The sequence below is a fragment of the Poecile atricapillus genome, chromosome 2, assembly GCF_030490865.1.
Source record: "Poecile atricapillus isolate bPoeAtr1 chromosome 2, bPoeAtr1.hap1, whole genome shotgun sequence".
NCBI lineage: Eukaryota > Metazoa > Chordata > Aves > Passeriformes > Paridae > Poecile > Poecile atricapillus.
In genome coordinates this window covers 65,960,365-65,987,239 of record NC_081250.1, presented here as the reverse complement: position 1 = coordinate 65,987,239, position 26,875 = coordinate 65,960,365, and the positions used below count along the sequence as shown (strand labels likewise).

General features: G+C 37.8%; 1 protein-coding gene across 2 annotated transcripts; it reads right to left on the bottom strand.

The window, feature by feature from the left end:
- Window positions 1–802: 802 nt before the first annotated feature.
- SLC35B3 (solute carrier family 35 member B3) lies at window positions 803–23,995 on the bottom strand. 2 transcript variants are annotated; one of them, XM_058832613.1, is made up of 10 exons: window positions 23,779–23,995; window positions 21,085–21,363; window positions 19,709–19,830; window positions 17,697–17,851; window positions 16,118–16,225; window positions 13,920–14,017; window positions 11,121–11,213; window positions 10,592–10,703; window positions 7,526–7,595; window positions 803–6,500 (listed from the first exon to the last, which is right to left on the bottom strand). In XM_058832613.1, the coding sequence occupies exons 2-10, from the start codon at window positions 21,283–21,285 to the stop codon at window positions 6,350–6,352; spliced, it is 1,110 nt and encodes a 369-aa protein (XP_058688596.1). In that variant the 5' UTR covers window positions 21,286–21,363; window positions 23,779–23,995; the 3' UTR covers window positions 803–6,349. The 2 variants fall into 2 exon arrangements, with proteins under 2 accessions (XP_058688596.1, XP_058688595.1); XM_058832612.1 differs by lacking the exon at window positions 23,779–23,995 and adding an exon at window positions 23,653–23,778.
- Between the last annotated feature and the right edge of the window lie 2,880 nt (window positions 23,996–26,875).

The window sequence follows — 26,875 nt, the reverse complement described above, 5'->3', positions numbered from 1 at the left end:
GAGCCTCAAATCATCTTTGAGAACACCGAATAGTTTGGTTTGGAAGGGACCTTTAAAGGGACCTGGTCTAACCTTTGCAATGAGCAGGAACACGTGCAATTATATCAGGTGCCTTAGAGTCCCGTCCAACATAACCCTGCATGTTTCCAGGGATGTGGAATCTACTGCATCTCTGGGCAGCTGTTCCACTGGTTTGCCACTCTTGTAAACAGTTAGTCCCTTATAGCCAACCTAAATCTACCCTCTTTTAGTTTGAAACCATTACCCCATCACAACAGCCCCTGATAAAGAGTTAGCCCATGTTTCTTGCAGACCCTGTCATGTAGTGGACTTCTGCACAGATCTGCTCGCATTAATGCTTGCTGCTACAGAACTGCATTTAATGGAGTTTATAATCAGACTCTGAACAAGTGAGAGAGCATCTACCACAGCTGTCCATATTCATGCAAAATGCTGACAAGGAGGTAGCAAGCAGTGTAGCAACACTTCCAGCATATCTGCAGATCAGGTGCTGCACTAGAGCAGCAAACAGCGTTGCAAGATCTAAATGCAGAAAATACAAAGCAATTTTGAACTCCTTCTGTATTGACAGTATCAAGTTCATCTATAGGTGTCTTGCATTTGCTCTGAGTCCCATTCTCTTGTTTTGCACTGAGCAGCTGTTACCGAATGAAGGTGTCTCTCTTCTCACGGGATTGTGGTCAAAGGTACTCCCTATTCAGCCAGAACCACACTATCAGGTGTTTTCAGCATGGCTTTGCCAGCTCCAGCAGTTACTGTAGCCAACTCAGAGATACTCGTTTTAAGCATATTTATTAACAATTTGTAAACAAGAGAGAAAGTGGAAGACAGACCAAGACAGCAAAATTAAAGATCACAGAGTGACTGAGGTTGGAAGGTGCCTTTGGACGTCATATGATCTATCCTCCCCTGCTCAAAGCAAAGTCACCCACAGCCAGCTGCCCAGGACCATATCCAGTTTTTGTATATATCAGTGGTGGAGATTTATCAACTTCTCTGTGCAATCCGTGCCAGTGCTCAATCACCTTGGCAGTAAGAAAGTATTTCCTCCATTCAGAAGGAACCTCCTGTGTTTCACTGTGTGCCCACTGCCTCAGTGCTTCACTGGGCTCACAGAAAAAAGCCTGGCTCCCCCATCTTTGTGCCCTCCCTTTATGGCACAATTGATGGAATTCCCCCCAGCCTTCTCTTCTCCAGGATGAAAAATCCTAGCTCTCTCAGCCTTTTCTCGCAGGAGAGACGGTCGAGTCCTTCATCATCTTCGTGTCATTTTGCTGGACTCTCTCCTCTAGCTCCCATTTCCCTCTTGTGCTGGAGAGCCCAAAACTGGGCACAGCACTACAGGATGAAAATTACAAAGTAAAACTTTACACTTAAAACATAAGTAATAGGAAAAAAAAAAAAAAGAAAAAAAAAAGAAGAGGAAGCAGGAAACTGAGAAATCTAACAAAGAAAACATCGAAATAACCTAGAGAAAAGCAATACATTACTAACACACCTCAAAAAAACAGCACAATAGCACAATCCAGGTGTAGAGAAGTGTTAAGTCAGCATTGTATTCTGACTATTTGTGCATGAATGTTCTTTATTGCAATCGTCTTTCCTTCTCTACAAGCAAAGCGATACAGACCCGACAAGGCATCATGATGCTTGATTCCTCGTGTGATAACAATTCCTCACAGTTTTCCCATGGCAGCAGCTTTTGACTAGTAGCAAGGTGAACAAGTCACCTTAAAGTGAAGGATATTATGCTTTTCCTAAAACTGCTACTGTGTCTGGCTTGCTTCCACAGCAGCGCTCACAGAAAACAGAACAAATCAACAAGAAAATAACATTGCAAAAAAGCTGCAAATAAAATGCAGAAAAGCTATTTTATGGCTGTCTTATTCTCCCTTTAAATTATACTTGTACAAAACAAGGAACAGAAACGACTTAACATCTCTAATGCTGGGGGTAAAAGAAAACTGGGCTTATATTGGTACCATTTCATTTAAAATACAGATGGGCTCTGCTGGACTTGGGGCACAGAATAACTGAGGGTATTAACATCTATTCCTTGCTCATCACAGGCTTACCAAGGCAACTTTGGGCAAGATACCATTTATGCTACATCTCTGAAATGGAGATAGGGCTTTTCTGCCTTATAGGCAAGACTGGAATTAATCTCTATAAACCGTCTGAACAGTCAGGAGTTTTATATTAAATATTAAAATTAATATAAAGGCTTTTAAACAGGTAAAATGTAAAAGAAAACCCCTTCCACTAATAAATTCTGAGCTATTAACCATATATAAAATCCCTCCATAAAGAAGTATTAATCCATTTAATTATTTCCTTAACTTGTGAAGTTTACTTATTATTTCCTGCCCTCCAGAGTATAGATGCAATTTTATACCTCTTTTCAGAACAGTAAACAACTCAAAAAGTTTCCATGATTGAACAAGCTGCAGTCAAACGTGAGAGAGGGGCTTGTTTGTGCCTGGAAGCATGGGAGGCAGAAAGAAAAGAAACAATTAAGACACACCAGGTTAGTGAGGAAGGCACTTATTAAAGAAAAAAAGAGGCCTTTAAATAATTTATTTCCTCTTCCATTCGTTCTCACAGGCAGGAAAGGGAGAAGAGAGATTTTCTTGGAAGATGGAATGAGGTCAAGGAGTTAACTCACATGTGCACTCATCAAGACCTTTCTAAAAATAATAAGTATGAAAGATTTTTTCATGGAGAAAATAGGATTTAAAATAATCATCCAGATGGTTATATACGATATGACAGAAAATCTGGAATGTGACCAACTGCAAAAGTGTGATGTAAGCCCTTAAATGCAGGAATACAAACCTGAAACAATCCACAGTGCATAAACAGAGCATGTTGAAAAAGGAGTTCACATCCAAAAGCAAGACAAGTAGGAATGACATAAAGCCCAAGCTTAGCTTAAAATGTTTGGTAAATTCAAAGCACAGGAGTGGTAAAACAAGATTAAAAAAAAAAACCAAAACAGTTTAATGCAGGATCAGGAAACACTGCAGGTTTGGAGAGCAAGGCACACACAGGTACCTGTGTAATTAGTTCTGATGATACTGATATACTGAAATACAGAAGCAATCCACTGCACATTCAATTACTTCATTACTGAAGTGTGCCAGACAAGTGCAAAAATGTAATATGAAAGCAACTGCAAACACATGCTGATTTAGGAAAACAGAGCTCCCTCAGCTTTCCAAAGGAGGCAGAAGCAGGCATCACAGAGGTAGATTGCTGACATCAAAGATGATCCTGGTCAAACTTAAATTTTACTGAGAATTTCAATGCTGTTATAACTGATTTCTACATCATAGATTATTTTTTTATATATATATATATATAGAAGAAAAAGATGTGTAGCACAAGAATAAGAAGCAACTAATTCACATTATATTTAGACAACAAATTTTCTGGTGAGAGAATTGAATTTTTTTTGTCTATAGCTTCACCATGCCTACTGTAGAAACCCAGGAGACAGTAAGTATAAAATGCAATAGTTAGTATGACCAACCTTCACCTTTGGGAGGGGTTAACCAACATCCCATTATAAGTGCTCTTACACAAAAATTAAATAATTTACAGCCAATTTGTGGACAAGCCCTTATTCATATTTCATAGACAACACAAAACCAACACACATATTACAGTACAGAAGACTCAATCCCAAAATTTTGTAGTAAGAACACCTGCAGCTTTGTAAGGTTTTCTAAACTTGCATGCACTATGAAGCTTATTAAAAAAACCCTGCAACCCCACAAAGAGCAGTTCACTGAAATTAAGGTTTTCTTAATGAAGGCATGAAACTGCACAGACCATGATGTGTGGCAAATTATGAACTACTCTCACTTGTGTGTGCATTTTCTTTAACACACATATTGTTGATTGGCAAGTACTAGACTCACACCTATGAAAATAAAGAGCTGACTCTTAAATCTATGCTATTAACAATAAGCCTACAATATCCATTTGTATATAAAAATAATTTTAAGGTACACCAGTAAAACAAAACATACACTTCTACAGTTAAGAAAATTTTTAAAAAAATAAATCAAAACTTCCCCTAACAATAGCTCATTAACTCAGTCCTGTATACAACAAAGAATAAATTAAAAGGTGAATTATTGTGATTACTATTCTCTCCAAATAGAGAGACAATAGAGACAAAACTGGATTTTATAAACAGTTCTGAAACATACATACTACATTTGAATTCTAGTCAGAAGCTTTGTGAGTTCTCATCTATTTAAATAAAACAGATGCCAAATGAAATATATTTACTATGACTTTCTGCATATATTGTAGTTTTCACATAATTTCTTTTCCTGAAGGTTAATAAAGTTTCTCAACAGGAAGAGTTTACAGATGGCAGAACTAGGACTGTAAAATTATCTAAACCTCGCTGGAAAGACCAACTTAATTTAGTGAAAAGAATGCAAGGGAATGTAAGAGTTGATAAATATTACAGGGAAAGAAGTGTATCAATCCCCTTGACTTGATCAAATGCACTCTTACACCAAATTTGAAATTGGAATGCTTTATCATATTTTACCATAAAACTTTGGCTGCAACATGAAAATGGACAGCCATGGCAGGCCATCTGTCTCTTTCAAGGTGTATCTGTTCATCAAATTCTCATCTCTCTGCCTCATCCAGGACACAACTGATCATGCAGCAGCTGGGAATTTAAAAGCCAAAACTGTCCCATGCAATAAATTCTCCCAACCTGGCAACAGTGGGTTTGTATGTTGAGAGGTTTTGCTGACACCCCAGAGAAGTGTCAGCACTGGGAACAGTGCAGTTATGTCAGCACAGCTCTTCTCTTGTTCATCCCATCATGCTCAGACACTGTTATTCCATGCTCTATTCCATAACACACTTAATATGGCAGACGTGAGATACCAAATTAAAAAGAAAAATTTTTAAGGCACATTTTGTGTCTGTGCTTTGATTACAAGCTCTTTTGAACAGCAATTCTTAAGTGTCTGAAAAACATTGTGTACATCTTGAATATTTTCATCAGCTAGTATTTTTGACAGAAGGCCATCCTGTGAGATACTTAAATTCCTTGTATGTTCTTGCTGACCATATATTTCTATTATCCAATTTATTTTTGTCTAAGTTGAAAGAACACACACCAAGATGCATCTAAGGAACACAACAAAAAAACCATGACCACATAAGCACAATGATTCATAAGGTGATTAGTATTTTTAAAGTGCTGTTGTTAAATATATAAAATGAAAGAGATGGCAAGCGATCCAAAAGCAAGTTGACTATGAAAGAAAGAGATAAATGGACTTAGTCTTCCTAAATTCACAATGAAAAAAACAGACTGGTAGCACATTGTCTCCTCCTGTCACTGAAGAAAGAAAATTGTAATCTGTACCCTAATCCTCTTAGCTTCATCAGAAGACCACACAGACTAACACAATACATATTCCAATCACATTAGCTGATGCTGTTATTATTTACTCCAATACTGAAATTGAAGAATTTTGATTTAATGATAAGAATTTAAGGAGAACTCCCATGTCTCTTTATACCACTATGATAGAGAGGGCCATAGGCTGCTAAAAATTCTGTATTTCACCACAGATTAAGCATATAACAGTTTCTTACACGACTGTTTCAATCTCACCCCATTCAGCCCTAAAAGCCCATTCTCCCCTAGCAAAAACATGAGTGTTGACTGCACAAACTCAGACTCAGTTTTGTTACTTGCAAGCAATACCCAAAAAGAGTAACACTAGGATTTCCATAAAAATTTCAGTTATTACAATAAATATCAAGTTCTGTGATGATCTAAACAATAACTTAAAAAAAACCCAACATTTTTATTTAAAATGTGTAAGAGAGACAACATACCGTATTCTAAATTTTCGACCTTTAAATTCACAATTTGGTCAATCAGTTGGTGATTAATACAGTATCACATTTAAATTACCCCACCTAGACAATTAACACAGAACCATTAATCTCAGATCAGCCAAGTGGCCAATATTATTAAAATGCCCAAACTAGTCTTCTACTGTGTCCCACTTGAGTGCAGCTTCTCAGCAGTTTGCCAGGAGCTGCTGTCCTTCATTGCCGATAAAACCGTCTGACAGTGGCCTACAACACCATTTGTGATGAATTCAAGTGCTCTGAAGAAAGGGCTCACAAAAGTGTGCATTTATAGAAATCTGCAAGCAGACAATATGCCTTCAGCTCCTTTGGTTTCAATAACATTCCCTTTGGAAAGTGAATCAGTTGAAGACTTTTCCAATAAAATAGTAAGTCAAAGCCTAGACAAGGCACGAACCACTGTCTATACAGTTTGTGACAACGTCCTTGATTTTCTTTCTTCCACACTTTTTTTCCAAAGACCAAGCAGTGAAGGCAGTTTGATTTTGTCCATATTCTTACTGTAAACATTAAGAAATATACCAAGGACAACCAGTAAGCCTGACCACACGTACCTAGAGGGGAGGCAGAGGAGAGGAAAAAGGTTACCATTAGCACTTTATCTGTAGCAATTACATACCAATATTTGTGGATTTAACAAACCTTACATTACGAAGAATTGAAGAAAAAACCCCAAAAATCAGTGGGCTCTGAGACAGAATTTCCCCGAATCTTTATTATTATTATCCTTACACCCCTCCTGTCCTGGCTGAAGAGCTTATTAAAATGGATTTATAAGTTAAATAATAACTAAACAGTATCTGTTCTTTCTCACAAGAATAAAATAATCCTGAAGGGTTTTAGTATGTTTTTTCTTCCTATGGTTATGAGAGCTATACTGTCTGTTACTGGTCCAAAATGTTTTCTCACTCAATGCTTCCCAACATAGGCACATTTTTGTTTCAGCTCTCCATTCTTTTAAGCCTCAATATTTTTAGCTGAGGTAAATTCCATTTGGGATTTGCATGCAAGCTTTTTTCTTAAATCAATTTGTATACAGAAATAAAATAGAATTTTATGTTGTTTCAAACCTGAAGCAATTAAAATCAAAGTAGCAACTTAGCTGCATTTTTCAATGTAAGTTCTTCCTTAAAATTTAAAACAAGGGAATAAACCCAAGCTCAAACATTTGGCAATTCAATGTATCAAGAGAACACAGTTATTTAAAAGGGCTAGCTAAGAATTCAAATCTGAGCTTATAAAAGCAGGAACAATACCATAATGGAGAAAATCCCTTCCTTTAGCCAAAATTTCCACTAAGACAAAGTACCCAAATAATTTATTATGTATCACAGGTTTTTCTTAAATTTTCTTTGTTGTCTTCCAGACCTTTAGAAAAATGTATACTCTTTTCTCTAGCATGATTAGCATCAACAAGCCAGTCAATATTTACAGTAGATCACCAACATTTGTAGAAGATATGAAAAGACAAGCACTGAAACCTGAATATGATTAATTAGTGTTGTTATATTTCCATGATGAAGAACATAATTTTTTTTATAAAATACTTTGCAATCCACTAAAAGCTATGAATACTTACTGTAACGTGAATGGCTTTGCAAAGAACAAAAAAGAAAGCACAATGGTCATTGCTTTTCTTCCTGTTGTTACTGCAGAGGAAAACAAGTATTAACCTATTTAAGAATTCAGTTACAACAAAAGAACATAACAAAGTCTTATCAGGTAACCTCATAAAATGTCTCACTAAAATGATGATCACACCCTTGGTGCAAACACAGCTTGCAGATGCACCAGCGCAGAGCAAAACAGCACTGGAAGCATGTGATTTTTGTAAACAACTGTGTCTGTAGTGCCATCTCATCACACTACCTTCAGCAAGGAAATTTCCAGAAAAAGACTTATGATTTAATACCTTCATGCTAATCAATCCACAGTCTCTGAGAGCACCATGCAAGAAACTGATGATATAAACTCATCTGTTAAAGCTTGGATGTAGACCAAAGACCAAAGGTTAACTATCTTACCATTTCCACCTCGTGTTATTATAACTCCATGGTGTTTGGGGTTCTATTTGTGCTCCTTTTGGGCTCTATGAGTGGAATGGGATGATCCTCTCATTCTTCTGAAGTTAATAAAAATTTCCCTAACATTGCAGGGAATTACAGTTTTGTTTAGAAGCCTAAGAGACCAAGGATGTCTGACTTCAATGACTGCATTAGGAAGTTTTCCTCAAAACCACTAAGAGACATTCTTCTGCATGTGATCTGTTCACTAAAAAGAATCAAAGGAGTAAGAAAGTGGAGAACACAATCCTGTTTCCAAAATAGAGACAAACTCTTTGGTTGTTGTGAAATTAACTATAGCTCCAACAATTATTTGAACAATTTCAATGCTCTCTGCAATGAACAAGGATAAAGCATTACTAGGAAATTGTGTACCAGGAAACCTATGTAGTTTATCGCTGAAACAAAATCAATGAATGAATGAAAGTTGTAGAAGATGTTTAAAAACAAAGTAAGAATGCAGCCAGGCACACAAGTTTAGCTATGGAGGCGCTAAGGGCCTGAGGTGGCACTTTCTATTCATCATTCTTTCTATATGATGGCACATCATATTTCAAATATTTCATCATTCTTTCTATATGATGGCACAGGGCTCTCACTTGAGAAAGACCCCAGTACACAGTTTAGTAGGTCTGCACCTGAAGAATATATTTTTTTATTATCAGAAAATATTTTGCTTACCATGAAGTTCCTTTTACTGTAGCATACTGGAAGGTCATGTTTGTGTAACTACATCCAAATTAGTCTTACATTTGTCTTTGCAACACACTGGCAAAAGGAACCAGTGACTACTGATGTATTTTCACGGAGTGTTGGCTAGAAAAACAAGTTCCATTCTTCCCAACTCTACCCCATAAACAAATATTCACTTAAGAGTGTTTTATAGGAGACGAAACAGCCTTCACTACTGCTTCATCTGCCCTAACTTCAACTTTTTAGTAATAATTTTCTTGCTACATTTTGAGAAATTTATGCACATCAAATAAAATGATTTTCTATTTCATGAAAAATTAAAGGAGAATGAAAAAGAAAATTGAGTTTTAATTAGAAAACAGTTTACAGATGAATAATTTAAAAAATGGTTAAATTACTTCAGTTTTTCTAATTACAATTATTTCTGTTCTTTCAAATCAGTTATTAATTAAAATATTTATGTAACCATTTCCTTCTAAATTAAGTGCCTTTTCTTCTTTTTCCCAATTAAGTCTGATAATTTCTCATTCTGCTAATAGAAATACAATTTTCATTAAACTCTTTCACCCCACTCCCCTCAAGAAGGGGGAGGGGGGATGGGGGAGGTAGGAGGGACAGTAATGAATGTGGTGTTCTTCCAAGGCACAATAAACATTTTCATATTGCTACAGGCAAGACAGAAAGGGCTGAAGTGTTAGGATTGTCAAGGTCAGGCATAAGAAAACCTGGGAAAGGTTTACTATTCTAGGGCATTTTTAAACTTTTTATTTTTTAATACAGTGAGACTTTTTTTTTTTAAAAGAGGTATTTTAATGCATGAAACAACCCTCTCCTCTGGGTCAATTTCCAGTCAGGAGAGCTACTGAACTTGGTTAAAAGCAAATACGAAGCTGATATGCTACAGAGGAAATAACTGATAGGAAATCAGAGCATGCAACCCTCAGGTCAGAGAACAACGATGTATCTTCCCCTCCACTACTGTGAATGAAGTAGAGCATCAACTGACAAAAAGCAGGGTGGTCTTTTAGGGGAAGAAGAAAGGAAAGTAGCTACATGACATTTTGCTACACCTCCCTCCCACCAGGCCCTTGTGACTAATGTTTGTTCTTTCATGTGCTTAGAAACAATGTCACTGCCTACTATGGCTTTCCAGAACATCCTTACTTTCCCTTTTACATTTTAAATGATGCACATCTTTTTGTTTCTGTATTTTCCTATGAAGACAGCCTGAGAGACTCAGGATTGTTCATCCTGGAGAAAAGAAGGCTCTGGGGAGACCATATAGCACCTCACAGTACCTAAAGTGGGACTTCATGAGAGCTGGAGAGGAACTCTTTACAAGGGCAGCTAGTGACAGGACAAGGGAGAATGGCTTTAAACTGAAAGAGGGTTGCTTTAGATTAGATACTAGGAAGAAACTCTTTACTATCAGAGTGGTGAGACACAAATTGTCCAGAGAAGCTGTGTCTGCCTTATCCCTGAAAGTGTTCAAAGCCAGGTTGGATGGGGCTTTTGAGCAAACTGTAGAAAATGTCCCTGCACATAGCAGGGGAGTTGGAACTAGATGGTCTTTGAAGTTCATTCCAACACAAGTGATTCTGTGATTCAGTTTCAGCTTCTCCATTTAGAACAGTGTTTGTTTCTGCACTAAAACATAGCACAGACTATATGCAAAAGTTTACTTAACAGGCTCTTCATGGTTTAAACTGTGTCACAAAAAGAATCAGGAAGCTCTCAAACACATTCTATCCATGCTACACAAATCAGTCAGCATAAAGAACAGAAAAAAAGGCAGAGCAAGAACAATTCTCAAAAGCTCTGTCCTAAACAATAGAATAGGATTACTTTGTTTCTTATACAAAGGCAGTAAAAATATAATTTGTTCATACCTGTTACAGCGAGAAGGGCACCAAAGATTTTAATCAAAGCTAGAACAAAGGATATGCCAAAATACCCAGTCAGGGAGAAAAGGAATGCATAACCATAAGTCTGAACTGGATGCTGCAACAATAAAAAAAGCCGGTTAGGAAAATGTAAAACAAACCCTGAGGTATTGCAAAATGACATAAAACTACAGACTTTAATCAACTGCTTGAGCAATAATAAGCTGTTCAACAATGCATTCATGCAAAAATCCTTATTTAATTTTAGTTAAATAATGGAAAAATAATAATGAAATTATAAGCTCATAAGTCTGGTCCTGTGATTTTGTTGCTTTTTAAAACATTACCGTATCTTATACATCAAAGAGTAGAAAAACTTGCTTACTGTATGAATTATACAAGTAATACAAATATTAACCTGTTTACATGATGAAAACAGAACTTTAGAGAGAGAAGTGATGAGATTTTCAAAATAATACAGAGCAAGGTTTTCCAGTGAGGTTCTTCAAAGAAAAAGGGAAATCTTTACACCTACCTTTGAGCAAAATGTTACTGCAGGGCTTAATCCACTAGTGCATGTTAATCCAAATAAAATATACACAAAACCTATTGAATAGGAATACAAAACCTAGAACAGTGTAAGAAAAAATAATTACTAGGTGATACTATTCAAAAGGACAAAATCAAATGCTTTCAGATGCTTGGCCCTATTAATATGCTCAGCTTCTCAGAGGTGAATTTGCAGCATTTGGTGACACCTTTACTAGCATTTGCATAATAGTTGATGTACAGTGAAAAGTCAACAAGAAGTGTTAGACATATTCTTCCTACCTACAACAACATAAAAGAAGTCTGGAAAGCTAGTCAGTTAATAATATCCTGAGGTCAGTGTCAACCACGGTAACTCCTCCAAGTTCAGGATTTCACAGCCTAAATAAAACTTCCCACAACTATGCAATTTAATAGTCTGAAGAACACATTACACATACATCATTTTCTGCTACTTATCCAGCAGAGTGAAGATCTGTATTACATTAAATGTGCAAAGGGTAGCACAAAATCACCATGGACTGCCAGAAGAGTCATGTAAGTTTCATCTGTGTCACTTCAGTTCACATGCATTGCACACATGCATGAGGGTTATGGTATACCAGATTTTCAAACATGACCAGCTCAGTGCTCACAACACTCAGGAAACAGGTAAGCTCTCTATTTTGTCTGCACCCTTGCTCAATTCATAACTGCACTGAGCAACAAAACAACCTTCATCTATCCTTTCCCACGCTGAGTCAACAGAAGTAGAAACTGGAACTGTCTATTGATCCATCCATCCATCCATCCATCCATCCATCCATCCATCCATCCATCCAGAGGGATTCAGCTGTTTGGACAATATTTAGTAGCCTTTTCTTGTGAAAAAGGGAATGAGTTAACAGAACTATTCTACACAATACTGCCTTGGACATCCTGATCTACTGTGCTTTCAAAACTCCATGTCTGGTTATAATATCTCAGTTTTTGGGAAAAGTCTATTAAAAATTGATAGCAATTCCAGGAGACAACAGAACACTTATCACTGCTCTAGAATAAAGAAGGATGAATACACATTTAAAGAGCAGACCTGCTTTCAAACACTTAAAAACCAATGACCTAATCCTCAGAGCTTTTACTTTACACTGTTTATACACACAGAAGTCAGTCCCTAGTTCATCACTTGCCTCTGCATGCAGCTTGTCTCCCTAAGTACCCAAGGACTTCACTTTTCACAACCAGGCATAAGCACCACATTTCTCTTTCCTTGTTAGGCAGTGTAATATATGTCACTTCCACCTTCCAGAACAGTGGTTACTATTTCAGCCACAAGACATCTTTCCCCTTCTCACAATTGCTTCAATTCAGGGCAATTTCCAAATTTGACAGAATAAGAGAGACCCTGTGGATAAGAGGATCCTTTATTTTTCGATTTTCTTTCCAGATCACTGTCCATTAAACATGATCTCCAATTCAGATTCAATTTTTACTCACAGTCTCAAATATATGAAATTATTGCCAAAATTCTGCTTGAACTTCTGCACCAAATTCTCTGAACAAAATCCTGAAGCGTAATGTCTAAACCATAAACAAACAAAACCTTTAAGCTCTAAACCAGTACACTCATCCTCTGCAAGGAGTATACAGTATGAGGACCAACATTTGTCAGACTAATGCAGAATAAAAAGCAAAGTCCTGGAGACAGCAGGAGTTTTGTAGGTAAGGCAGCAACAACTGTCACACACAAAGTGGGCAAGGAAACAGCTACAGATTGAACTTTAGTTTGGATTTTGGAAATGACAGCTACAGAAACCTGCACTAGTTCCTCATTAGCTAAATCTCTGCCCCCAGCAGCAGTCAACAGAAAGTCAACTAAAAAAAAGTACAAGAATAAAAACAAGAATACAGTGACACTTTAAGGTATATAGTCTTCCACTTTCCAGAAACTTGTAGCTCAAACTTCTTGAGCCTTCCTAAATTATTTCTAGCTTTAAACAAAGGTTCCTTCTAATTTTTTCTCTATTTATGAAGCTCTTCTCATGCAAAAGTAGATTTTTCTAGTTAAATGTCAAATACATGCCAAATACAGAAAATAAATTTCAGTAACTTTTTTATCGGTGGCATATTCATATCATGCCTTTTATAGTAAAGAAAATTACTGGTATTTACTCAACTTTAGAGAAAAATACACCAAATTCAAATAAGTTTTGTCTTAAAAGAAAACCAACCTCAGACTATATGGAAAGATAATCCACATTCCAAATAAGTATATTAAAAATACTGAGCAAGACATTTTCAAAATTATGTATTTCACTGAATCAGGAACAAAAATATTCACCCAGAGTTTTATAGATTTCAAAAGATTTTCAAAAAAACTGCCTCCCAAGTGCTACCACACTCTAGAATATAAAGTATAGCATATAAGAAAAGCAACATGTTCCATGTAACACATGCTCAACTATACCAGAAGAACAGTGTGTATTTTTCAGAGATTAAGTGCATGATCATACCAAAAACACTATATTGATCTCAGGCCTGCAGGGTAGACAAAGAAACTGTTGATATAAAAGAGTGCTTCTGTAGCTGCAGTATACATTTGAAGTTGTACACAGACAGCAGCACCCTTGAAAGGTTAAAAAATGAAATAGAAAAATCAGCAGAAGTCCTTAGACAAATAGAAAACCCCAAGAACAGTACACCAAGAGCTTTTCCTTTCATAAGCAGGAGAAAAGTCCCATGCTTTGTCAATGTAGGCCTTGCCTATGATAAAATGTTATTTTAAAATTGCAAATAGGGTATTTACCATTTCTGAATTAGAACCATTGTGCAACTTCATAGCTTTTTCCTGTACATTTCCTATAACTGCATCTGCACAGAGGGCAAGGGATATTAGGACCACACCTATTAAAACAAACAAACAAAAACCCCTTCAGAATATTCAAGAGCAAAATAGTGGCAAACAGTCCAAGGAACATAAAAATAATAACCACACCTCCCCTCTAACATATTCTAACCATCAGCAAAAATATTTCATGACACATTTACAAAGCAGTGCCTACCTCCACTCTCCCTCCACCAATTAACCCCTGAGCACTGTGTGTATCTCTAAGCTTGATGGGAACATCTGGACATTGCTATAAAGAAGACAGCTGTAGTTTTTGTAGGAACAAGAGTGACAGAGTATCAGCTGCAGTTAGTTAATGAAGATAAATAACCAGAGAAAATAATTTCTTTGAGTAGTTAATCCAACATTATTTTTTTCCTGACAAAGGCAAATAAAAATGTTAGATGTAAAGGTACAACAAATGCAAGAGGACTCACAATAGAAATCTTTCATTACTGAAACATTAATTTTTAAAAAAAACTACTGTTCAGGGATGGTTTTAGGTTACCATTTGCTCACAATGAAGTCACTACGCAGTCACTACTGTAATCATCTTCCTGATAACAAAAAACTGATAACTCTAGTCATGTCAGTCACAGTTCATTTCCCAACCTACAAACTTTCATGACTGTTGTATTTAATGATGAACACAGGTTGAAATACCACTTTTCCTAAGTATACAACATTACAAAAGATACTAATCATCAAAATGCAAATCAAAACCTGCTCTAGTTTTGGCTCCTTAAAGGATTGTGTCAGGAAAGAAACTAGAAAACTAGAAACAAGCAGTGTTTTACTTTCTTAATCCTATGTTCCTCCAGTCAGAGGTGGAAGATTTAACATTTTTAAGGCCCATGAAGTTTCGGGTGGTATTTTCTTGGCAAGAACATCTAAACCAGTGTTTTTGTTTGGGAACCATTTCCTTTCCATGGCTAGACTTCCCAGGTCTCTTCATCATTCAAAATTATCAGGCAGTGGAAAAGACATGGTAATATGAATAATATTGGTAATGCTAAAAATATAGATATCTCATCAGCATGGATTCATTCTCTGGTCCAAAGATACAATAACAGCTCCAGCTCAGCAATTTCACTCTGTAAAGTGATGGATGCATGTCTCCATGGGCATTATCCATCATGATTCATGTTCCAGCTATGCTTAATGGCCCAGGCACACCACTGGACAAATGCATGGTTCAGCACTGGATTGAGATGGAAAGGTTACCTGGAATCTGAAGCATCAGTGCACATGGAGAGTGCATGTGGGGACAAGAAAAATGTTATTCTTATGCCCATTACACAGTTTGGAGTGTGAGAATTGTTCCACTCATTGCAGCAGCGCTGAGCAGAAGCAGCAGCAGCAAAGCCATGGATGAGACCAGAAGTGTTGTATTGGATGTAAAGTGTGAGTAAAAACAATTGGAAAAACTGGACCTAAATTAGTTCTGAAAGAAATCTGCATGGAGACAGTTCTACACAAATCATTGGAATGAACTCAGGAATTTAGTTATCCTGTGTCATTTGAGAAAGAAATTCAACTAAGTTTTTAAACCTAAGCAGGTTAAAATTCTTGCTTTGCTTCTGATTTTAGACAGGATTAAAAGGTTAAAATGTAGGAACTCCACCTAAAAACTACAGCAGATCTGACTGAGATCATCAGTTAATATAAAGTAAATGGTTCTGAAATGGAAAAATACTTAAAATTTAACTAGAAAAGACAATCTTTTTAAGTTTTAAAATTAATTTTTGAATATTTATATATTTTATATATTTATAATTTATATAAATATTTATATATTTATAATTTATATAAATATTTATATATTTCTAGTTCTATAATTTTTTGAATTTTTTGAATATTTATTCTAATAGATATGTACTGGGGTAAGTCTTTCTTGTGAATACATGAGACATTTCAACCAAAAGGGCGCAATTACAGTTTGAATAAATGTCTTTTCTGCCACAGACAGAGTTCTGCTAGAGCAAATCTACAATGAAACTTGCATTTTCAGTAGGATACCTGAAGGCACTCCAGCAATAACTCTGAACTTCTATGCAATGTTTATTGTAGGAAAAACCAAGCATTTTCTTAAACTCTAAAATATAATATGTCTTTACCTGTCAAGTTGAAGTTTGGTGCAACTGTGCTGTCAGCTAAAGTAAACCATATTAATCCAAGGCTCATACATAGGGCAGCAGACACGTCTACAATATTATAACGTTTTCCTACAAAATAAAAAATACAAAGCAAGAATGGACTGTTAGCACTATCAGAATTTCATGTTTATCCTGTTTAATAGACTAGAAGACAAAGGAAACATTGCTCCAATATCATTCTTCTACTTAAACAGAAGACTCAATGCTCTGGTCTTTCACAACCGGACATAGTTTCCTCTACAACAGAAATTCCCACCACAGGGGAGGACCCTAATGGGGAATGTCTGATTCTTGTGATCAGCTTTGGTTTGATTCCACAGTTACAGCACTGGCACAAAGCACATCCTCCCTGACAAAGCATTCTCTTAGCAACTTCAGGACAGCTTAGATGTTTCTTAATACTTTTCCCTCATACAAGACATTTTGGCTGCCTTTACTGAACAGAAAGAAGTCATTTCCAAACACTAACAGACAACTTTGATACTCTGAGAGCCCTACATTGTCTTATAGTTTGGGAGAGATGGGTAGTGGAGGCGAATGGAAAAAGGAAGTAAGGGCATTAAAAAGCAGGTGGTAGTAGATCTTGTTCCAAATAACATTCTTTGCTCAGAAGCTGAACTTTGAACATAAGCTTCCAAGGGAACTTTGTTGAATTTTTTTAACAATAATATTAAAAAAAACAGCTTCTGAGACTACAACACTACTACAACACAAAAAAAAAAAATAATTCACAGAGTTATAGGGAAATACCAGTCACTTTGCATTAAAATGATAAAAAATTACTCTTAATAAAAGGTAAATACTGTGTAGGCATGTACATATGTAAAGTTGAAATCCAAAAATTCAGCTGTTTTTCAACTGGAAGGCCAGAATTACCTCCAGAAACAGAAATACAGCATTCTAGATTTTGTTCCATAATACTTGTCCATGTGGAGTTTTACTGACTAAATTTTTGTGTATTGAACACAAACTTTTATAACATACTTAAGTCTCCCAAATCCAGAGACACTGATGTATATTTATTCACATAACTATAACCTTTATCTGTTTTTCTCCGTATTCCATTTTCTTTTCTTGGAATATACACTATGACTTCAGGACTAGCCAAAGACATGAAAAATCAGGTGTATTTCTGATTAAACATTCAATTCAAAATTTAGGAATTATTCTTTTCAAACAAGAGTAGGGATTTTCTTCACAATTCATGGTTGGATTTTTTTGCCCAAGTTTTCCATTTCAATATTGAAATTGTTTAATTTATGAAGTGATTTACTTTAGAAAACAAACTTACACTTCTTAAAATAAAGAAAGCTTGTGTAAAAATGAAGTTTTGCAAGTGACCTGTAGAATGTTTTCCCCCACATTTTCTGTTGATCTAATTATATTTGTACATTTTTTTTCAGAAGATGCTTGAGAATTTCTCATGTTCCCTCCTATAGGAAAAATTCTACCAGCAGAATTAAAAAAAGTACAGGATTCCATCTATGACTGCCTCCCAAAGAAACAATTTTCAAAAAATCAACAAAAAATTAACACTTACCTTGTATAAAAACCCCACCTATCATAACTGGAATCAGCTTACAGCACTTGAAGATGACTTGAGTAGGGTAATTCAGATATCCTAAAGAGGTATTTGACAAACCCATAGTTCCCACTGTCAAAAATGCAATTATCATGTAGGTTTTGCCAGGAATTCTACAAAATATAAACATACAAATCTTGGCATTACAGACTCATCTAGAGGAGATTTAGCTCAGGAAATTCAGGTAGATAAATACTTTTGTAATACAACCTCAACGTCTTTCTCACTGGATTTCACTCAATAGTAATTTAAAAATGCACATAATAAATGTCTGACTTCATATTTCATTTCTTTCAATTACAGCAAATAAAAAGCACAAATACAAGACAATAAAAACTTTATGACTCATGAAGTATTCACGCAGTAATTCTTTAACTGCCTTCTGAGAAGGTATGTTATTTACACAAGAATCAAGACAAAGGTTTCAGGTTATTTATCAAAAGAAAAACACAATATTGGTATACCGAGATAACCTGGATCTTAACTCTGTCACAGGTCACGGTGACAATTTAGCTGGTGGAGTTTTCATGTGAAAGTTGATATTTTCAAAACGAAGAAAGTTGAAAAAAGTACCATTGTTTATGAAACTCAACGAAACTAAGAGAGCAGTGATTCAGGTACCATGAACAGAGGGGTTAGTTGAACATTTTCAGACATTTTGTTCACAATTTGATGAAATTATCACCTCATAACAGATGATCCAACAGTTACTTTTGTGCTCACTTTGTGATTTTTTTACAGTTATTGCTGTGCATATGTTCAGCCATTTTTCATGCATATTCAGAACCACGCCAAGAACATAAGGAGCTGTCTTGCTGCAACCCTGTAACTCATTATGTGATATACATATACTCTGAAGCATGAAAGAAAAATTTAAAATTGAAGAAATATATATTTCTGCATATCTACAAGAAGATGCCTAGGTTATACAAAATAAAATGTAAAATATACTTCAGATCTACATTTCCAACACAATTTAGTTGAAGAGTCATGCTCTGTAAGCATTACCAACTGCTAATAAAACCCCATAAATACTAGTAACCTAAAAGGTAACTGTGTCATATTATCGGATGCATCTCAAAAAAGTCAGATAATTTGAAATATAAGCTGTCAGTGTTTAAAATAAAAGGAATAATGTATCAAAGTTATGTTGTTTGGTTAAAAAATAATTTTGTAATCTAAAACCCGTATATGCAAAGTCATCCAGTGCTGACTGCAGGTAAGGAAAACCAGTTATGTTCAGCTAGAATATAAGGCAACTTTAAAATTCAAGTATGCCATGATAGCCTGTATTCAAATTTCCAGAGTGCCTCAATAAACACTTTGCAGAGGCATGAATAGAATGGCTGCACTGAGTCAGAAAATATCCCATTTCAATGGGATTCAAGACATGAAAAATCTCCTTGGTCAACTGCAGTGAAAACAAAGAACAGTCTTGTGGCAGAGCGTTATGAGTGCTGTCTTAAATGAAAACCACAACACTTTAGCACATCCTTTGAAGTAAACCCACTCAGCCACACAGCAAGCAGAGAGCAGACCTCTGACACTCTCCAAGATGCAGAGCATGTTAGAGGAACCTCTTGGTGAGGAGATGCCAATATTTGAGGAAAACATATTCACTGACAGATGGCTTCAAGTGCTGTGAAGTGCATTGGCTCTATTCTAGATGTGATAATCCCAAGCAACACATCTATGAGTCAGTCTCTATCAGCCACCTGAAGGATACAATATGTTCTGTAAGTGGGACAGTGACAGCAGAGTCAACAAAACTACTTACAGGTCTGAAATCCAAGTGGTTGCTTCTAAAAAATTCTCTAACATTATCCAGCAAATTCACTTTCTTTTATCTACAGAACTGCTAGCAATGCCTCACAGTACTCACATTCAAAAAACATAAGTTAAGTTTACCATAAGTATTGAATACTTTTAATTTCATGGACAGTGGGTAAAATGCTTGGAAAAACACATACCTTCTTCTTTTGTCCTGAATCAACTGCAATTCTATTAGTCCAAAAATGGAATAAAATCCAAATTGCACTAAAGTGAGGTACCAACCAAAAGGTTTAAAACCTTCCACTGAAAATATCAATTCCTATAAAAACAAAAACCCACCAAAGTCATGTACATATTAAATGGACAAAGAAATCAACAGATATTTTTCCTTCATGTACATGCAAGTCTAGCCTTTGCAGATGCTGGTTATTAACTAGATTTATCTGCCATACGTAAATTGCAAAGTATTAAAAAAGAAAAGACAATTTAGGTTCTCCAAAATGAAAGAAGAAAATTTACTGCTGTAAATACACTAAAATTAATGGATCAATTAATTAGGGGAATACATTTGATCCATTAGTAATTATCTCATATTACAGATGGCTTCCTGCCTGCTTTTTTGCTGCTTTTTGGTTCATTTACTTCAGTAGATTATTTTTATTCAGATTTTATAAATATCTCAGGATAAATTTAATACAAATTTTCTCTAACAAACATGCTTACTGACAATTTTCAGCTCTTAGGAATGCACACCTAATATTCTGAGTGCCTACATTAAATAGCACTTGTGAATTCATAAATTTGTATGCTGTAGGAATATTTTAAACCAGAGAAATTTGTTATTGAAAAATACATACACTGCATAAAGACTTATGTATATCTTATGTGTATCAGTTATAAAAACAAAAGGCTACCTAACACTTGCCTTTTTGAGATTCTACTTTTAATTACTGATCATGTTCTCTTTTTTGAAGTAACTTTGTTAACAAACTTCTCAGCTGCTTTTGAAAACTGCATTAGAAACTTGATTTTTAACTATCAAATTTTTTAATCGCTGCTATACTGAGAATACTCAATGAATTTAAAAATAATTTAAAAAAGGGAATAGAAACGTAGCTGCTCAAGATAAGAGAGAAAAGATTAGCAGAATGGTAAATGTTTAACTAAAATGGCATAAACATTATGCTTCTTTTTAACAAACTACCACAGTACATGTTTTAGCTCTGTTCTGATAGCAGAGAGAAAAATAAGATGACTGTAAGTATACAGTACTCATGAAACTTAGGGAGATCTAAAGGTTTCAGCATCAATGAAGACTTTGGTGTATCTTGCAAACAGAAGTAAAAGATTAAATTATGAAAGTCCAAGCAATCTAAACTTTACAGGCACATGAACCATAATGGAAACTTAGATTATATATTACTTGCTTTTCTTGAATACTGAAAGGCTGACTTTGTAATAAATATCTACTTTAAACATCTATACATACTAAAATACACACTATATTATTATGCTATTGAAAAAGAAAAGGGGTAGGAGGAATTGGCCTAAGACACAAGTTCATAATATTTACCTGTAAATATCCATAGATTAGATAAAACATAAAAACTCCAGAAACACAGATGAAGAACTGAGTAGGTTTGCTAAATTTGCTGAGATTCATGCCAAGAACTACTACATCATCTACTGATTTGATATGAGGAGACATAGCTTGAGATTTGGAAGGTACACTGATGGAAATGTATTTTCTTGATGAAGTGAATTTCAGATCCATGGTTCCTGGTTCGCTGCATTCGGGGCTATTGTTGTCTTCTGCCTGCTTTTCTCCTTCTGTGTGTTTTCTGTCTGAAAGCTGAAAGAAATGCTAAATTAGATGGGATATAACATACAGCCTTCCAACAACAACAGTAAATGAATGTGACATTTATAAGGGAAATGTAAAGGTTTCAGAGTTTTGCTGAATTGTTTTTATTCACAAATTTTACTTTTCTGATGTCCAAAGTTAACATCAGTTACCTTTGTTAACACCAAAGCTAACACCAGAGGCCATCAAAGCTTTATGAAAGCAGTTTTGCTTCATTCTTGCACTCAACATAGCAAACAAACCACCCAATCAACCCCAAAACATCAGCAACAGAAAACCAGTTTGAGTTTCTCAACAGCTCTAACTGGTCCTATCATGTACTCACAGAAGTGACTGCTTGGGAGGGAAGTGATCTCCATGACCAGCTGACAGTGAAAGAACTGATATTGAAGCACTGTGGTTCTGCCTCCTTTCCTTCAACTTCTCAGCAAAAGTCCCAGACAAGTCCACAATATGGGAAACCTTGCTAAAAACTACAGATTTGAGCCTATGACTAGCTACAAGCATGGAAGTAGAACAAGTTTACCCCTCATCCTCTATCATTAGTGGCTCAAGAGTCCAAAAACTGGGAATTTTAGTGATTGATGAGAGAGCTTGCACAGCATCAAGGCCTCTTCTCTTTCTTCCTCTGCCCACCCCTGCAGTAAACATCCTGAGGTTTGGACAGCAGGCTGGGAGGGGGCACAACCTGACACATGACCTGAACTAACCAGAGACATTCCATAAAGTGCCATGGACAGCATAGACAAAAAGTGAGAGGAGGGGGTTCAGGGAGGCCAGACAGCTTTTGCTCAGGAACTGGCTGGACATTGATCTACCTGTGGGAGGAGTAATCATCTTTACATCACCGGTTTTGGTTTGCTTCTCTTTTTCCATTTGTTTTTGTCCAGTTCTTAAAAAATATTTATCTCAACCCATATATATATTTTTTTTTACTCTTCCTTTCCTCTCACCCCATCCCTCTGGGGGTAGTGAGGAATGTGAGCAAGTGGCTTTGTAGTGCTGAGCTGCCTACCGGCATTAAATCACACAATTAACATAATCTTCGATTTTCAACTATTCCTATTAAAAATATTTCCTCAGGAACACCATCAGACTTTACAGTCTCTCCACTTAATTCTTTTGCAGATTACCGGGTCTGTCATGAAAGAAGTAAGAAATACTTATCACTCCAGACACACCCACGACCATCCATAAAACTATGATACATGGTAATTTTTTCTCTACATCCTTCAGGAAAATTATGTAACCACTAAAGAAACTGTAAATGTATGTATGTACTTGAAACAGTCTCCAAAAACTAATTTCATTAGAAACAGTGACAGAACTCTTCTGAAATTCACTTTGACTTCTCAAACTGATATTTTTCTAAGTATGAAAACGGTTATTCCTACTCTTCTCATCAAAATCCCTCAAGCAATTAATTCACATCTTGAACAAACATACAGCGAAAATCTGTTTTATGAAGAGTTGAGAGTTGTCCTGATTTGTGTAAAATACCAATTTCCCTCTTTTCTTTCTCCTCCTAATGTGTAAAAGTGTAAACAGATTCCTTAGATCACAGACTTCCTGTTTCTTCCCCTTTAAAAAAGTCCCTTGGAGATCAGTACTTCAGCCTCACACACAAAATAGTGATTATTACACGAAGGAGAAACAAATGAAAAAGTGAGTAGAAATGCAAAATTTCTTTGGCCTTCAAAAAGTTAACGATTCGTTGTAAGCGTGGAAAAAGCATCACGAAGGAGCTCGAGCCTTGGTTGGCCAAGTTTTTTTAAGACTGAAGAACATCTGTTAAAACCATAATTTTGGCAGAAACCAAAAAGCGTCTTAGTAGGCTCAGAAAAACTGTTCGCCTGAGACACACAAGGCAAAGCCCCACGTTGCCCTTGGCCATGATCCTCCGGAGACTATGCCAGAAATGCCTGGTGGCAGGACAGCAGCTGGCACCACAACCGGGATGTGCCAGGTGACTGGGACGCCAAAGTCCATCTGTGGGAAACCTGAGCAGACACTTTGCTTGACGCTACCTGCGTCCTGCTCCGGAGGCAAAAGAGGCTAGGGGATAGGGTCCAGCGTGATCCCTGAGGCTTCCTGCCTGCCCAGTCCCCTGCGCCGGGAGCGATCCCTTCCCGAGTGCTTGCCAGCTGTCCCGGGCAAAGGGAACGCCTCGCTGCCCACGGGCCCCGCGGGACGCCGCCTCCTCGGGCGGGCCGAAACCCTCCCGACACTCAGTGCCGGCCTCCTCCCGCTCCACATCCTGCCCCCGGCGCCCCTCACCGTCGCGCCATGGCCCCCCGATGCCGGGCGGCGCTTCGCAGGAAGCGACCCCGCCTCCTCCCCTCTCGCCCCCCGTCCCTGAGCGAGGGAGTGAGGGAGGAGGGGGAAGCAGCCCCGCCCCCGTACCTGTCCGGCGGGCGAGGAGGGGCACGGCGGCTCCGGCCGGCCGCCCCCCGCCAGCGCGTCCCGCCCGCCCGCCGGGATGGCTGCCTCCTGCGGGCCCGCGCCGGCGGAAGTGGCGGCCGGGAGGCGCCAGGGGTCGGCGCGAGCAGCGAGCGCATCGACACAGCGCCGCTGGCCCGCTCGCTCGCTCGGCGTTCCGCTACCCCGCCTGAGGCGGGCGGGGACGGCGCCCTCCAGCCCACGCGCACTGTGGGCGGGGCCTCAGGCCAGGGACCGCCCACCGCGCCTGAGGGGCGGGGTCCGACCCCTCGTTCCCGGTTCCCAGCGCCCGCTCCCCGCTCCCGGCTGCCAGTGACGGCTGCCGAGGGCTTCCCCACGTGTCTTTGGGGGACACCGCGGAGATCACAGAATCGTTAGGGTTGGAAGGGACCTCTGGAGATCCAGTCCAACCCCCTTGACAAGTCAGGGTCACCTAGAGCAGGTGACACGGGAACACGTCCAGGAGGGTTTGGAATGCCTCCAAAGAGGGAAACTCCACGACATCCCTGGGCAGCCTGTTCCAGTGCTCTGCCACCCTCAGTGTAAGAAAGTTCTTCCTCGTGCTGAGGTGGAACTTCTGTTTCAGTTTATGGCCATTGCTTCTCCTCTCTCCGAGCACCACTGCAAAGAGTCTGGCACCATCCTCTTGTCATCTGCCTTTGACACATTTACATGCATTGATGAGATCCCCTCTCAGTCCTCTCCAAACTAAACAGGCCCAGCTCCCTCAGTCTCTTTTCAAAAGAAGCTCCAGACCCCAAATCACCTTTGCGTCTCTCCACTGGAACCTCTCCAGGAGTTCCTTGTCTTTCCTGTACTGAGGAGCCCAGAAGTGGACACAGCACTCCGGATGCGGCCTCACCAGGGCCAAGCAGAGGGGGAGAATCACCTCCCTCCACCGGCTGCACACACTCTCCCCGATGCACCGCAGGGTACCTTTGGTCCTGCTGGCAGGGCAGTACCTCCGCTGTGTCCTGCCCCACAGAGAGCAGCCGGGACGTGGGGAAGGAGCCCAGGGTGGCAGGAGCATGGAGATGGGCTCCTGCCTGGGCTCCCTGCAGCTGCCAGGAGTGACAAGGACACCCGTGGGGGTGCCACGTCGCCTCCCAGGTGTGCTTCGGTCAGGGGCTGCGGTGGCTTCCCAGCGACTGGGACTGCCTTAATGCCCTGGAAAAGCCCCCCGGAGCTGGCCATCGTATTTCACACCACGGTGATATCAAGAGTGTTTGGAGTCCTGCAAAAGTTTTTTTTCGAGGTTTTGTTGATGCTGTGCTGTTCTGATGTGAACAATGAATCACCCACACAAAGCTGCTGCTTTCAATAAAAGAAAAAAAAAGAAAAAAAAAAAGAAAAAGAGACAAAAAATGCGTTTAGAGAGACAAAAAAATGTGTTTAGAGAGAGATATTCCACATGAGGTTGAAGGAAGGAAAAAATAAAAGTATTTAATAATGACAAGCAAAAAGGTAAATGAGAGCAATAACAGCAGAATGCATAGAGCATAATGACCAAAGGAATCAGGTAAAGAACTTAGAAGAAAGGTAGCTAAAGGCATTTTGGGCAAAATGTGAAAATTAGATGTAGCTTGAAAATACATAAAATCCATTTATTATTCATATCAGTCTGTAAAATGGCTGTGCTGTGTTTTCTGTAATTATGTGCAGAGGTATTTGACATTATACATAATCACTATAGGACAATAGATATATATTTAAGAAATTCAAGCTTTTATGTTTACAGTGTTTTAAAAGTTTGGTTTTTTTTTTACCTTATCCAATGTTAGTGTAGTAAATCAGTGTGTATTATAGATAGCAGCAACAAATACTCCAGCATTTAACATCATATTTTTTAAGGGTATTAAGTAAGTGACAAACACCAAAAAGAAAATGTGCACTACATGGTCACTTAAAAACAAATAAATAAACGAAAATTTGAACCCCCTAAAACCTTTTAGCAACTAGCTATTTCTGAGAAATGGGATTAGTGATTACTGAGAAAAATACTTGCAACCACCCTGTGAAGTTCCAGTGCTTCTTGGTTTGAGTTTCCTTTACCTGATTGAGGGATTTCACATTTAGCAAAAAACTGTGCTTTTTTTGCAACAGTATGGATGGTGCTTTTCACTGTCTCTGTGAAAGAAGTAACTACTCCAGTAACTCGAGTAAATATATTCAAGCTTGCATGTGATCAGCTGGGATTTTCTAGTTTCCTGTAAATAAATTCTCTAGATATGTCAGCTGTAATAAACTTTACTGTTACAGATGTAGGTGGAATGATTACACAGGAAGTTCCACCTGAACACGAGGAAGAAGTTATTTTCTCTGTGTGTGGCTGAGCTCTGGGACAGATTGAGCAGAGAGGCTGTGGATTCTCCCTCACTGGAGATATTCAGGATTCTCCTTCACTGGTGGTATTCAAAAGCCATCTGGACACAATCCTGAGTAATGTGCTCAAGGGGATCCTGCTTGAATGGCATGATTTGACTAGAAGACCTCCAATGGTCCCTTCTAACCTTATCCATTCTGTGCTTCTCTGAGTGTGCTTTACTGACTCAGTGGAAGCAGGCAGATAGCAGGAAAAATCAAACTGCACCACTAAATTAGACTGACTAAATAACCTGTAACTGGGTGGAAGGAACCTGGGTATGTGAGGCTCTTGATTAGGAAGAGTGTTAAGAAGAAACACACTGGCAGATGTGATCTGATATTCCCTAATATCTGTGACTTGTTGATATCCTATTTTATTCTTTTTTAGATTCAGAAATGTAGAAATTAGGCTGCTTGATTTTGGGAGGTCTCCTGCCTCTTGTTAAGAGTATATATTTTGCTGTTTGCAATATTTTTTTTTTCTGTTATCTGTATTTCATCATTCCAACTGGAAGGTGGCATGTATGCTGGAGAATGTTCTCTTTAAATAAAGCAGAAGAGTAAACGATGAGTAGGATGTTTATTATTGATCTCACAGATGCTTTTGCAGTCTGCAATATGAACACGTATGGATTACTGGTAAAGCTAGAAAGCAAATTACATTTTCTTTTATCGTTTGTAAAAATGAAGTTAGGGC